The sequence below is a fragment of the Plodia interpunctella genome, chromosome 27, assembly GCF_027563975.2.
Source record: "Plodia interpunctella isolate USDA-ARS_2022_Savannah chromosome 27, ilPloInte3.2, whole genome shotgun sequence".
Classification (NCBI taxonomy): Eukaryota; Metazoa; Arthropoda; class Insecta; order Lepidoptera; family Pyralidae; genus Plodia; species Plodia interpunctella.
Genome location: NC_071320.1, coordinates 98,734 through 114,079, shown reverse-complemented (window position 1 = coordinate 114,079; position 15,346 = coordinate 98,734). Strand labels below are relative to the sequence as shown.

Genomic DNA, 15,346 nt, shown 5'->3' with positions numbered 1-15,346 from the left:
CATCATAGCCTCTAGAGATGCACACTCTCCGTATGTTCTGATAAAATATAGAAAATAAAAAACTGAAGTTATAGTTCAGTCGTATATTACACAGCAGAAGTATTCTTTCTCACGGCGGCGAGCGCCTGCGCACTCAGGAAGTTCAGCCTGCCGGCGACGCTGCCCCCCTCCCCCTCCCCTCCCCCGCCGCCGCCGCCGGGAGGGGGGGGCCCGCCCGCCGCCTGGTACACGTGCTCGAGGTTGATGACCGCGTGGGAGGAAGACCATCTGATAACATCGACATTTTTTTCAGTACTCAAGTTACATCATCGAGTAGTTGATGAAAAAATTAGTAATTGATGATTGTTATAGAAAGAGCCAGGTCCTATAGCTACGTTTTATCGTGCGTGCGTGCGTGCGTGCGTGCGTGCGTGCGTGCGTGCGTGTGTGTGTGTGTGTGTGTGTGTGTGTGTGTGTGTGTGTGTGTGTGTGCGCGTGCGTGCGTGTGTGTGTGTGTGTGTGTGTGACTCACCCGGACGCGGTCGCGGCGGCGAGTGCGGCGCGCAGGAGCTCCTCGGCGAGGCTGCGCGTCGCGGACACCAGCACCGCGTGCACCAGGCTGACGACACACACGTTATTGTATTATACATCAGAGTTAACCGTGCAAACACTTGCTTGATATTCGTAAATTATATTAGAGAGCCTCTGTAGAATAATCCATCTTTTTTGTGAAGAAACATATAGTGCAATTATCTGTGACATGACATACAAGACGCACTGCTACCACATGACAAAAACGACTCGACTGACATTTTTCTTCGAATCTTCTTTCCGTGTGACGACAGTGTACAGTTTATTACAAAGCGAAATATAATACTTTACATGGACTGCAAACGAATTTATTACAATTAATTTTTACAACTTTTATTGTTGTCAGAGACCTTACTACATTCAATTCATGAAAACATGTCTGTGCCGAAAACCATCCACGAGTTCCCACGTTGAAGCCGTTCCTGAATGCACCATCAGGCAGGTCATACTTGTCATCTTATTACGAAATTTCACCCAAACATCCAATAACCCACACCTCAACAAGAAAAAGTATCTTCCAAAAATAGCGACAGGAAGTGTTTATATTAGACTCAATGGATTCATTTATTTTGACTATGAAACAATAGTAAGATTCTGCAGCTGATCTATATCGAATATTGTTGATTTGGAATAAGCATAAAATTTTGTAAAATATACAGGAGGTTACTGCGTTGCGTCACAATGGCGCAATGTGACTGGTCCGCTGCTTCTCACTTCAAATCGATTCTATGGTATTGAAGTGAAATGCAAATCCGCACTTCTCCCACATCTCACCTGTGCGAATATCCGTTGCCGATATCTTCATTCCTCAGCTCGATGCCGATGTCCGCGCACACCTTCTCCACGAACAGGAACCGCAAGCGCTCCTCCTCGGTCTGGGGCAGCGGCCTCAGCCCCTCACAGCTCTCCGACAGTCCCCTCACTCTCTCTTTCACTGTGTCACTCCCCACTACGTCTATCTCTTCGTCCGAGTCCGACAAGTCTATTTCTGTCACTTCACTTTTAAAATTATCACAATTGAAGACACTTAATGAATTGATATCACTGGCTCGGTATAGTTCCTTTATGTTTGACTCGGTTCTGGAATCAAAACACGTGGTTTAATCAAAATTTTTTTGTGTTAAGAATTATTAGAAAATTCAATTATCAAAATATGTTGTACATCGCATGTAATTGTATGGATGAGCACCTGCGGAGCGCCGCGCGCGGCGCGCAGAGCCCGAAGCGACGCGCGAACTGCAGCACCGGCTTCGTGCGCCACGCGCCCGCCACCAGCCGCGACACCAGCTTGGCGCGCGACCACTGCGGGCAACCAACGGGGCTATCTTAGCTTTTCCATCAATTTTGCAATTAAATAAAGTCGATTCGAATTTTAAGACTCCAAGAATTTTACCTCGGATATCAGAAGCGCAGAAGAAGCGGCACAACAAACTTCGCGGCAAACTATTTGCGATCGCTTCAGAGTCGGGTTTTAAATGTGTATTTATCTGTCTTTAATTACACGACAATTCTAACACATGTCCGGTCGAGATATCCACGGTAAGATTGCGTGCCCCTCCTCCCCACGGAACTATGTCGCAGCCAAATTTAATGATGTTCCACTGAACTGCAACAGTGCTTACATGGACCCGTCCGATTCTAACGGTGTAAACGTTTGAAACCTTGATAAACAATAAATGAATGTAATAAGTCAAAATTACCCTCACCTCAATATTCCTCCTCTTGGCAAAATCCAATTTCCAATATTTCTCCTCACTCTCCACCACAAATGGAAAAACCTTCTGGTAATTTTGATTGGACGCCTTTGCGTCCACCAATGGAATGTTCTTGAGCAAAAAATACACAGATGACCGCACATCACTGAGCCTATTCAGACAAGTCCGCAGATACTCCAGCCGAGATTCACCACACTCTGGTTTCACACTTTCCACAACACTATCACTATCTCTACTATTCGGAGACCATCCATAGCCTAAATAACAATGATCATTCTCTATGTGTCTGTAACTCGCGTTTATTTGCTCCGTTCTTATAGAATTTTTCACTTCGGGCTTCAATAAAGATATTCCTTTTTTCTTTTTCACATTGACTCCATTCTTTACGGGACTTTTCGTTTTAGTCTCTTTAGTATTATTTATAACAATCTCTTGAACTGTGCTTAAATCTAGATTTCTGTCCATCTCTAAGTAGTATATTTTGCCTGTGGTGGGGTCGATGTACTTCATGATCCGCTTCTTCGGCGACGTCGGCTGGCTGAGGATCTCTGTCGGGACGTCTCTTATCAAGGTTTCTTCGAAATCCATCGGCTCTTCCTTTATCTGCGTCTCTACCTGAAGATTTAATATGAACAACTTTAACTTTTTGATACAATACAAAGGATTTTTGTAAAAGTTAACTCTTGTTCACAAGAGATAACATATTACTTTTTTATTCTTGATATCTCGGTTTGAATTCACTCATGTGTAATATGTACTCACAAAATGTACGCTTTTGATAGCACGATGAAAAAGCGCTCTTGCGAATAAGATCAATAAGATCTCCGTCTAACGCTAAAATATGGAATAACAAACATGAACATTTCTAGTATCTGTATCAGTGTACATAAATGAAACAGTTTCCCACCTCCGGCCCTGGCTCGGCCTTGGCCGGCTTGATGATCATCTCGTCCACGTCCAGCTCCGAGCAGTCGCGCGTGAAGAAATCCATCCAACTGTCATCGGCCGCCTCAGACTTGATACCAGCCTCAAGTGTCTGTGTGTCTGTCAGTGGATCCGTTATTGTGTCTGTCTGTGTGTCTGTCCGTGTGTCCGGTGGGGGCGTCTGGTCGCTGGTGTCCTGGTACGCGTGCTTTATCATCTCGGGCGTGCTGTACAGCCAGACGTCTACTATCGTTTCGGCTCCTGGAGTTTAAACACGAATAATCATGGTAAGCCCTTCTGGCATGATCATGAACCAACACTGTTTATAATAGATTCTTTCCACATTACTTCTCAGCAGTGGTTGTTGTGAAATATAGTTTGTAGCTTTGATATATATTATTTAATTTAGAATGACGTGAAAAAGTTGAAATATTTGGAGGTCTAATTTATTTTTTAATTTATCAAATAAGGTGTGCAAACATATTATGTCAGTAATCAATGGAAGTTTGGTAAGAGTGCATTAATCAAATCAGTACATCGAATGAAATGCGACGTCACATTTGTATAGTAACAGTAATTATTTGCGGCTTGAAAGTCTTCCGTACTTCTATCATTTTAAATTGGGAACAAGGTTGGTTGAGTACGGCAAGGTTATGTGCCCCATCCTTTTATGTAACTGTACATCCAACCATATTTCTTGTGTTCCACCGCGCCCACAAGCTAGTCAATACTGTAATAAAGAATAGAATTAGTAATGGTCACAGCTATACCAGTCCGTATTCCGCGATGTATTTGAATCAACTGAGCCCGGCTCCGCGGTATAGCTCTTATAGTGTACTAAGGAGGATGTCGTAACACGCTTCAGAATTGATACAACAAATAAAATATATAATAAATGATAAAGACGTAACAAACAAAGAAGGGCTTAAGAATCTTTTTTTATGTGTGTATTTTGTGCCCTCACCCAGCGTCTGCAGCCCCGTGTAGTTGCGGTCGAGCTTGATGGTGTGCGCGAGGCTGGCGGGCGGGTTGAGCTGCGGCAGCGCGAACTGCAGCTCGAGCTGCGCCGTGAACTCGCCCCAGCCGCGGCGGGACACGTGGAACGGCGGCTTGCTGCACAACAACAGATCTTCCACATTTATACAATTCCTCCCTCTGCCCCAATGTTATAAAGTATTTTCTAGCTTTCCACGCCTTTCACTCCTATACTATATTTTAAAATATAATTCACAGAAGCTTTCTGCGTTGTATAAAACTATTACTATACTAAGGGTTTGTTTCACCGCTTGCTGATAATGATAAAATATATGTAATATACGAACACATAGTGTTAAAAATTGTGTTTCACAAATTGTGTTCCGAAGCTAAAGATATGTTTGTTTGAATGCGATAATCTTTGGATGTACTGGACTGATATGAAAAACTATTTCTGTGTATGATAGATTATACATTCATGATGCTCGTACTCGTAATTCCCACGGGAGGGAGGGAAGTTCAGGGAAAAACAGAGAATTGAAGAAGTCAAGCCAGTGCTCTGTCTTCTGATTTATAAGCGTACACAATTTGGTCAATTTATATAATTCATCACTTACTGCAATGTCACAGTATGGTGCGGCGCGTACGAATGATGCAGCCGCGCGGTGACGGACTTGACGATGGCCCCCACCCCCTCCGCGCCGGGGGGCCGGGGGGCGCTGTGGGGGGGGCAGTAGTCGCGGACGTACAGCAGCCACTTGTGGGTCGAGCGGTCTGCGCGGGACGCGGGAGGGGCGTACTTTGAGGTGTTGCCTGCGAAGAGCAGTAAAAATATTTTTCTTGTATACTTTATTGATGAATAATCAGAATCTTCATGAATTTGGATTATTATTCTTTCAATGTAAAACACGTCTTTTTATTTGAAACAAATACACTTACCGATAACAATCCTATACCGATGCTTGACCTTGTTCCTCGTCTGCTCATCCAGCGTCAGGACGTTGTCCACCCTGGGCTCGAGATGTCTGGGCTGCTTGCGCGGTCTGTCCGCCGTCCGGTCCGGGTCCGGCGCGGCCTCGGCGCCGGCGCCGGACGCGGGCCGGAGCGACTTGGTCGAGTCTGCCGCGATTGTGTAGTTGCGGATTTGGAGCATTGCCTGGGATTTATTTATGTTATAAATAGGGTAGAAAGCAAATTTTTATTTTGATGACTAATCGAGTGCCCTTATTTTAGTAAAAACAACAGTGAAAAAAGTACTGTGATAATGACAATGTCACACATTTTTTGGACTCGTCCAAACGCTCCATACTAAATACGTGACATCACGATAGAGCAGTCTTAGCGAAAAAAGTTATGTTTGTTCGGCCTTACTGGTGAAGCGTTTATGGTGATGAGTTCTTAATAAAAGTTCAATAATTTTAATTTTATTATTATTTTTCAAATGCACTTTCTAACCAACTTTATATCTTCGTATAATGATCCAGCGGCATTGTAAAGTTAAATATATCTATTTCATCTAGAGCAACAAATATAAAAAAAATATTTTCGGTAATAGAATCGGGTAAACAACACTATTCAACTGAAGAAATGTACTTATTTTGAAATTACAGACAGACACTTCAATTTTATTTATTTGTGTTGGTGTGTTGACAATCAGATCTAGATACGAATATATTATTTAGTTGTTGTTCGGAAAGGCTGTTGTGGCATAATGCAATAATATTTATTGCACATTACTGCAGGTACGCGTGCTGAATGTATATGTAATAAATGAGTAAACAAGAAAATGGTATTTCTTCTAAGCATTGTTATTCAAAAAAGTCAAAAGTTTTCATTATTTTTTTAATAGTTGTGGTGTCCTCATGACAACAATTTCCACATATGTGCTAAGTATGAGAGCAAGGTTACATGCCCTTCCTGCTCACATAACTGTACATGACAGTCACGCACTTACACTGATGTTCCACCGCACTCAGTCAGTACACAGGTCCACGGGTCTTGGCACAGTTTTCTCTCAATTTTACTTATAAGGTCCTAGTAATTAATAAAAAAATAATGAGTACTTAGGTTTTGATTCTGAATATCCGAACTCACCGAGTAGTCAGGTCTGGGTCGCGAGCGCGGCTGCCTCGTCTTGAAGATCTCGCTGAGGTCGGCCGTCCGCTTGCCCAGCAGCTTCCGGACTGATGGGTGCAGCCGACGCTGGCCTTCGCGCAGGATTGACGACATCTAAAGGCAAACATTAGTTTAATTTGGCATGGAAATTCGAGACATTTCTTTATCGACACTCAAGAAGCCGCCGTGGGCGAAAGTTACCTTTAGTACAACAGTTACCGTACGGAACTGTACATCACTGCCAGTTCTACTAGATGTCCCACCGCGCTAACTCAATATGCATATTCAAGTCACCACACACCACAGATTAACGCGCGAGACTACCTGTGAGCGGGCTCTGTCCGTCTCGTCGTGGATCTGCGACGTGCTGAGCTGCAGCTTCTGGTCCCTGTAGTAACTATTCACGAGCGCGTAGCGCAGCCGGTGGAGCAGGCGGCGGGAGGTCGTCATCCTGTAACAAAGGAATTATAGTATGAACACATTACATTAAAGAATGTTTTGTTTGTTTCATGTGTCTGTGTTTGAAAACACAAAGACATGAGAAACAGCACTAGCAACTGCAGACATAACACATGGAGGGATCTCTTCCAATCAACCAGCAGGAATGTGAATGGATACTTTTTATTATTGAAGATTTTTTCTATATATTTTTAGCCTATTGCATATTCAAGGAAACAGTTATGTTTCAGTAATACTAGAGAAAATATAGGCAATATCTTCTCTAGTATTACTGACTATATGTTTTTAAATAAAATAAAATCTTTTAGATTGTAACAATGTAAAATTGAAATTTAAGAAAATTTTATATATTTTTTTTAGTACATTTATACTAAGGATTCCTTCAGAAATCTTCAAATTTAAAGGTTTATTTTTTAAAATAAATAATTGTTTATTTAGTACAATTAATTTAGTTATTTTTTTTACCAACTTAAAAAAGCGAAGAGGCTTTTAATTTAGACTATTTATGTTTTAGTTGAGCATGTTCTTTTGAATTGAACAAATTTGTACTGGCCTGATCACATTTTATTCAAATTGCCTAAAGGCATCTGGCATTACTTCTACAATTACCTACAGTACAGCCATGTAGCAGCAAGCAGTTACCTAGTGTACTAATACTACAAAGTAGTATAAACTCACAGAGCACAAGTAGGATTTGCACCTGAGACCTATTGATAGTACTAATGGTAATGAAACATTTGTTTTTTGTACATTTAGAAATATATATTGATTTATTAGAGTTATGCAGATGGTATTAGAACGAAATGGAATAACATTTAAAAAATAATTAGATGTTTTAGTAATAAATAGATCAATCAAACCAAGCGGACCATTACAGGTACCCTGCTATGATAATAAAAAAATATATTTTTTAGTTTAATTTGTATTTGTTCTGGTAACATACATATTTAGACATTCGCAATGAAGGCACAAATTGCAGCACCCTGTTTTGAGAGTTAAGAATCTCACCAGTCACCACCTACATGACCTTCAAATTACTGTGTTTACGTTGACTCTCACGACCAAACCTACGAAAGGCGCGCCAAATAAAAAACCACATGGGTCAAGTTTTGTTTGGAAATGGAAAAGTCGCGCCGGCAGACCCTGCGCGGCCTCTGTACCGCAAATACATACTAAAAATAGTACATACCGCTGGTCGATCATCATAACTTCGTTTTCCCTCACTTCCAACTCGTTTGAAAATTCCCGGCGTATTATTTTCCTGATTTTCTCTATTCTTTCGTCTTCCGACAGGGTCGGAGGCTCCTCTTTAACATTTTCTGACGTCCCCGCATAATCTGGATCGTGGTATTCGTCTTTACGATCCATTTTTAAATATTTTTGATTCTAATAAACGTATAACGCCCTTATCGAGGCGCAGTACAACTCCGATGAGTAATAACTAGTTTCCGCGTCACAGATCACCTGTTAGCGAGTTGATATCACATTTTAAATCACAGAATCACATGTACACTAAATTTCATAGTGTTTTTTAGAATAAACATTCACAATCTAACTAATATCCGTAAATTGACAATGAAAAGGTCAACAGCCGTTTCATTCAGGGATTTTCTAGTTTTTTTTCTGGCGTTTGCAATGATGTTGCCATATAAAACACTAATGACCTAGTAGAATTTGGATATAAGTAAAAATTGAAGTGGAATAGGAATAGAAATGGTGATTTTATTTGTTTAAGATATGTATAGTTTTTATTTTATTTAGACATATCGAACTAAGAACTTTTTAAATCTAAGTTGTCAAACTACATAGAGTTGTTATGTAGTTAGTGAAATGAATGAAAAATGCTGATAAGGTTGTAATGGTAGATTATTTAATTTTAAAGACGTAAACGTCACGCTGTCAGTTGTCAGCTCAGCTGACGTCCATCCATTCCATATAACTTCACAACAAAAAGAAATTTGTGTTTCGTGATTCGTGGCGTGACTATCAGAAAAATCAAAACGGAATCGAAGACGAAAAACGTGCGGGAGTGCCGAAGAGAGGGCAGCGTGGACCGTGATGTGACCGCTCGCGGGGACGAGCGCGATCCTATGTCCGACTTGAACCTGGAGGGCCAGCAGGCCATGACTGAACGAGGCAGATTCTTCTATCCAGACAGCAGCAGCGACACCGAGGAGTACAGGAGAGACGCGGAGGAGCGCAGGAAAAGGTTATCTAAGCGAAATTTGCCTTCAGTCCGCTGTCGCGCGCCATTGATGCCTCCCAAGATGCAGAGTCCTAACACCGCGTGTCCCTCGACTTCGGGCGCCCAGGAGAAGTCGGGCAAGCCTGCGCAGCTGTGCGAGGAGCGCATCACGCTCGTGGTGGACAACACGCGCTTCGTGGTGGACCCCGCTCAGTTCACGGCTCATCCTAACACTATGCTCGGGAGGATGTTTAGCTCTGGTGAGTCGGGTTGCAGGTCGTTATTATTATTCATATGACTGTCAATATAACATTTGTAGTGCACATTGCATTTACAAAGTTTGGCAAATAAAAATGATGGGTATAGGCCTCCTTTAATTTATGCCCATCTTCTCTTCCTGGAGCATCTTTGTCCAGTTGATAACAGCCATTACGTTTACATCATAAACAAAAGAAAGCAATATGGATGAACTGTGTTAGTATGATATTTGTGAAAGTTAACTATTGTATCAATATTAATTATTTGAAGGTAAAACACCCCTTTCAAAAAAGTAGGACGAAGTGGTGGTTGAATGAACTCACTAGGTCAGTGACTCATCTGTTCTGTGTGACTCATGGTGTGATGCCTCTGTTTTATGAATGCTGGCTGTCGTACAGACCAGCTCACCTTTATTCATCTTTAACATGATAAAAGGTGTGTTTTAAACATGATATTTTTGTATGTTTCTCTTTGAAATTGTTGTACTTACTTAAACTTTATTGACACAACTTGTGAAAGTTAACAACTTAGTGCCATAAGGCATTCTCTACCAGTCAATATATTTGTTGATATAAATGTGATTTTATGTGTTTTTATTGCTATAGTGAGAGTGTCTTAATGCAAGGCAAAGGTTTCATTCACTCTTTTGCTTCCCCATAAAAAAAATTCCTTACTCTATTCATCCAATGACAGAGAGAGAGACAGAAGATTTAAATAAAGAATTGAATATTTATAAAATAATTGTTCACATTTGTCCACATGTCAAGTTTATTAGTGTACTATTTGCCTTTTTCAATACCAACAGCCACATAGCTTTATTACCACAATTTATGCTAAAATATGTTTTGTCACTATCACACTTCACATGAGTCAAAACATACTTTAGTTTAAAGTATGCTTTAACTTTTTAATTAATGAGAAGGCTTCTAAACAAAAGTTTCCCTTTAGGCTTGGAGTTCACTCACCCGAACGAGCGCGGCGAGTACGAGGTGGCGGAAGGCATATCCGCGACAGTGTTCCGCGCGATCCTGGAGTACTACCGCGGGGGCACCATCCGCTGCCCGCCCACCGTCTCCGTGCAGGAGCTGCGCGAGGCCTGCGACTACCTCTTGGTGCCCTTCGACGCGGACACTGTCAGGTGCCAGGTCAGTACATTGTCATATTTTATCTTCTATTGCTTGTCCTATCGAGAAGTTTTGTTGGTTCACATAGTAAGTATTGTATTTCTGTGCTTTGTCTATCTTCAAGAATTTAATATAATTAGCTATGTAATTAACGGGCTATATGTATGTAACTACTTTTTTACTCCACTATCTATCTTGCACCCTGTCTATCCTGTAAGTGTCCCAAAGGTCAACTGACAGACAAATGTATATGACTCTGCTATTTCTTTCATTTAAATTGAAATTCCTGATGAGGGTTTATATTGTAATTACTGAGATCCTTCGCAACTGAGTGACTAAGTTGTTGATTTCCCTATACCTTGCTGTGCCATGTGTAAACAATAAATTAATTGAATTGTTATTGCAGTGGAACAAAAAAATCTGGCCATGACATACAGTTTCGTTTGGAGGAGTGCTAATAATTTTGCCGTAAATATGGGACTTACATAAGCGTTTATAATGAAGTATCCTCGGTGACTAATATTCACAAATAAAACGCAGATAGTCTGACAGATAGTATGACATATTGTCCTCAGAACCTGCGCGGTCTGCTGCACGAGCTGTCGAACGAGGGCGCGCGGAGACAGTTTGAGGCGTTCTTAGAGAAGCTCATCCTACCGCTCATGGTAACTCATATCGAGAGTGTTATTACTAACATTGGTTTCAGACTTTATTTCAGTCATTTCTAATTTGAAGTTGTCACATTACTGTTACCTATTTAAATGTTGGAACTATTGCAAAACCGTCTTTTACTGACTATTGCCATCTAGATGCAAAAACACTAGTGAATTAAACAGTCAATTAGTGTACAGGCTTCGTAATGATCTTTCTGTCATCAATAGTCTATGATAACTCCTGTAGTTCTATCGTTCAGTTCTATTAGTAGGATGGAGCAGATACAATAAACATGAAAAATTGGCATGGTCGTGTTCGAGACCCGTTCGAGAAGTTCAAATGTTTAAATCAGCGAAATGACCAGTAGAACTAGCTATATTGATAGTCAGTATACTTTAATCTAAAATATCTTTTGTCACTATCACACTTTACAACATTCGACATCGACAGAACGAAACAAAACATGCTTCAGCTTAAAGTATGCTATAACATTTTTGTGAGTAATAGGGGCATAACGTTGTGGTGGTCCAATGAAGTAGCGTCCGTGGGGCAGGTGCGGTCGGCGCAGCGCGGCGACCGCGAGTGCCACGTGGTGGTGCTGCTGGACGAGGACGCCGTGGACTGGGACGCGCAGTACCCGCCGCAGATGGGCGACGAGTACAGCCAGACCGTGCTCTCCACGCCGCTCTACCGGTTCTTCAAGTACATCGAGAACAGGTTACTCTCTGCCGCTCTCTGTCGCTCACTGTCGCTCTCTGTCGCTCTCGGCCGCCGCGCGCCCCTTCGATGTACGTCAACGCACATTAGTGTCGACACCTATGGAAAAGTATGGAGCACGACCGACGGAGTTGTAATGTACTGCGTCGTCGCAACGGATTGGACGCAATGATCACAATGAACAATGGGGCATGGCTTTTCAGAATGTCACGGTGTTGCGTGTGCCCTAGAATAGTACCAGTATAATACTTCCGTGAATGGATGATGGACAGTACGAAGCGTATAAAGGACACGTGTCTTAACGGCTGATAGGCAAAAATCGCATCCCCATATAGGGTTGGTTGATGTCAGGCAGGCAGCCGGTGGAGAGAGGTGTGAACGACCCCGAATGAAGCCGGAGAGACAGAGACTGACCCTGTCTCTTTGCGTCTACCATGAAACATAAATCACGTAACACGTCATTGCGCCATATCGTGTGTGCGTGTATCCGTACTCGACATGAAAAAAAGAGGCAGCGTTGACGTCCATCGCATCCATGCTACGGTTTCGTGATAGACTTGATTGCTTGCTTATGGTTTGATTTGTAGTGAATTGGCTATTTGATGACTCCAGAGACGTGGCGAAGCAAGTGATGAAGGAGCGCGGGCTGAAGAAGATCCGGCTGGGGGTGGAGGGCTACCCCACCTACAAGGAGAAGGTGCGCAAGCGACCCGGCGGCCGCGCGGAGGTGAGTCTGTGCTTTGATGTTGGTTTGTCAACAGTGCACGTGGAAACATAAAACTATTCTCCTGATAACAATGGCAGCTAAACGTGTAACGATGTGACGGTAATTAATTTTAACATTATCTTCTTTCTCAACTAGTTACCAAAGAGCGAAAGAAAATATTCTCTTGTAACTGGTTAGGTAAGTTTAGTTACTAAAGTGGATTAAAGTTTATTATAATAATGCCCGGGCGCTTTTTATATGGACAAGTCGTTTCGGGCGAAATAAATTATTACAGATTTAACCACCTTTATCACATTGCCTCGACATTATGAATATAGTCGTCTGACTCGACAGTCATTTAGATGACGCCCGATGGCTTGGGTTCTTAGCATGCATTTGATTTAGATGTGTGAAGAATGATATAGGGGAGCATACACATGAAAGGTACCCACTTCTGTCGGAAAATAGTGTAATTCCCGCAGAAAATCCACGCGGACCAAGCCGCAGGCAAAAGCTAGTAATACTAAAAATGTAACTTTCATAAGTATGTGTTAAGAACGGTATGAGAAATTTGTAAAAGATTGTGACTGGAGATAGAAGATTGCGGAAGATCTTGCGGTGTAAAGATAAACGACGACGATGTCTGTCTGTTGAGAAAGGCGCTACCCAAATGCCACACTTCTTCATTATTTCCGTCCACGTGTCAGGTACGTAGTACCTATTTTTCTTCTTTCATGCGCCCTTTTGCTATTTTCGTAAACATCCCTATTTCTTCCTAGGTCATATACAACTACGTCCAACGTCCCTTCATTCACATGTCGTGGGAGAAAGAGGAGGCTAAAAGTCGCCACGTGGACTTCCAATGCTTCAAGTCTAAATCCGTGACGAACTTAGCGGAGGCGACGGCCGACCCGGCGATAGAGCGGGTGGAGGGCGGCGAGCGGGGCGTGGAGCGGGGCGGGGACAGGGGCGGGGAGCGGGGAGGGGAGCGGGGCGGGGAGGCGGCGGACGAGCCCGAGCACGCGGAGCCGGCGCCGGACGAGGAGCCGCAGTGACTCGCGCCCGCCAGGTGGATCCTGATGACGTTCTGTTTGTGATTCCTTTGGTGGGGATGGTGGGGGACTGTTTAGCATCGATTTTTACGAGTTGGAAGCTGAACGAAGTTAACTTTTTATACAGAAGTGAACAGTTGTATCAATTTATCTCTCGACCTGAGCCATGTTAGTGATACAGAAAATAATAAACCGATTATGATGAGCAAATATCTACAAAATGTAATTTGTAAGTAATGAATAATATTTCTTAACACTTGATATTTTTATAGTTGTAAACCGCACTCACCTCGTGGTATTTTTGTTACTGATCTACTCCGTGGCCGTACTACCGCGCTTGCGCAAACACCTTGAAATATTTATTTTAGCACGTTTGGTTCGCACGGATTGCCGCGTACCTATTCGCTCATCAAAAGATATTCATTGCAAGCGAAAGAGGTCGAGCGAATCGCTCAAAGGTTGGGGCAAAAATATTTGTGCGATAGTGCGGCCACGCCATTAGTGATTGTAAATCAAACAAACAACAGTTCGCTACTTTTAGACATATTACTTAATTGTCGTTTCTATTTTGCATAACGAATATACTTAAAAATCTTTGCGCAATTTGTCTATTATTCAACTTCTTAAAAAGATGCTAAACTTTGGATTGGGTATTACGTCGCTGAAAGCCACTTTGGCGTTAGTTTGTGGACTTTGGAAACTTATGTTATAGCGTGAGGCTAATCAGCGACGCGACGTCAGGCTGCTGCCGTTACGGGCGGTGGTCGAGAGTCTCGACGTGGGCGACGTGAAGCACACAACTCCAGTGTTAGACACTCGAGGGCAGATCTAAGAATGATTTCTGAAAAGTATAACCATAGCTGTTAGTAATAAACTTTATATAAATATTTTTTATATAATTAAATATTTGGAATATTACATGTTTAATGTAATATTTCAAATATTTCGTTATGTTTTCCGCTAAAGTGTACTAGCCTAGTGTCCCCCTTAAATCCGCCCTTGAGGGCGATTGAGTTTACAACTCATTAAGAGGATCGTAAAGACACCTGGCTTAGCTGAAAACCGTCATCTACTGTTGATATTCTCCACGTGTCGGCGCTCTAGGTTTGTACTATGGAATTAGCAGGTACTGTGTACAACGAAGACTTACTAAATCCATGGTTTATACATATATTTACGCCGGAATAATCCTGTGATGTTATCACGCCTAGTCATCTCAAGCATAACCAAAGGTTCGCCATGACAACGGGCGGATTGTATTTTCTATTTCACATGTGATGATGATCGCGAAATGTAACCTTGCTATAAAATGAGAAACGTGCGAGAAACCTTTGAATGCACGTGAGAAACCTAAAGAAATTTTCGTAACTTTTAATAAAAAAGCTGTCGTGCGTGTATCTCAATATAACAAAAATCGAGAATTTCCCAAGATAATAAAAATAATTAATGAATACATCGCACAATGTAACACAATGTATAGTTCGTAAACAACTTGTATGAATGAGTGTTACTCGTGAGAGAGCGAGTTAGCTTTTGTACGCAATGTATGTTGTATATCCATGTTAGCAGTTTTTACATAATATACTGTGGTACATATGCATGATTGTTTTATTCCTTTTTACCCGTGTTGTTAATAAAATTTTTAACCATAAACACCCATAGGTACTTTTATGATGATACTTGAAGTAATACTTAGTACTTGAATTATAGTAAGGAAAGGGGCTTCCTATCCTGCACACTAGTATGAACAGGTTAAATTATTATGTCGTGCTCTGCGGCGGAGCCCCCATTTTAAAAACTTATCAATTATATTTTAATATAGCTTTCGTCACCGTCAACCAGTGTGACAGCACATAGTGAAGGTGAGACGAGTGTGAAAATCCTTTATCTCC

At 41.9% G+C, this 15,346-nt stretch overlaps 2 protein-coding genes across 3 annotated transcripts; one reads left to right on the top strand and one right to left on the bottom strand.

Moving 5' to 3' along the window:
- Nucleotides 1-68: 68 nt before the first annotated feature.
- D12 lies at nucleotides 69-8,386 on the bottom strand. Of its 2 annotated transcripts, none has more exons than XM_053765457.2 (12): nucleotides 7,948-8,386; nucleotides 6,624-6,750; nucleotides 6,279-6,413; nucleotides 5,124-5,340; nucleotides 4,802-4,997; nucleotides 4,174-4,322; nucleotides 3,193-3,470; nucleotides 2,277-2,900; nucleotides 1,733-1,872; nucleotides 1,345-1,650; nucleotides 512-598; nucleotides 69-267 (listed from the first exon to the last, which is right to left on the bottom strand). In XM_053765457.2, exons 1-12 carry the CDS (start codon nucleotides 8,124-8,126, stop codon nucleotides 87-89), a joined length of 2,619 nt encoding a protein of 872 aa, XP_053621432.1. In that variant the 5' UTR covers nucleotides 8,127-8,386; the 3' UTR covers nucleotides 69-86. The 2 variants fall into 2 exon arrangements, with proteins under 2 accessions (XP_053621432.1, XP_053621433.1); XM_053765458.2 differs by having other exon boundaries at nucleotides 1,760-1,872.
- Nucleotides 8,387-8,653: 267 nt separating this feature from the next.
- mri (mrityu) lies at nucleotides 8,654-13,930 on the top strand. The gene is made up of 6 exons (XM_053765515.2): nucleotides 8,654-9,203; nucleotides 10,150-10,346; nucleotides 10,901-10,990; nucleotides 11,533-11,696; nucleotides 12,309-12,423; nucleotides 13,182-13,930. The coding sequence occupies exons 1-6, from the start codon at nucleotides 8,849-8,851 to the stop codon at nucleotides 13,455-13,457; spliced, it is 1,197 nt and encodes a 398-aa protein (XP_053621490.1). The 5' UTR covers nucleotides 8,654-8,848; the 3' UTR covers nucleotides 13,458-13,930.
- Nucleotides 13,931-15,346: the final 1,416 nt, after the last annotated feature.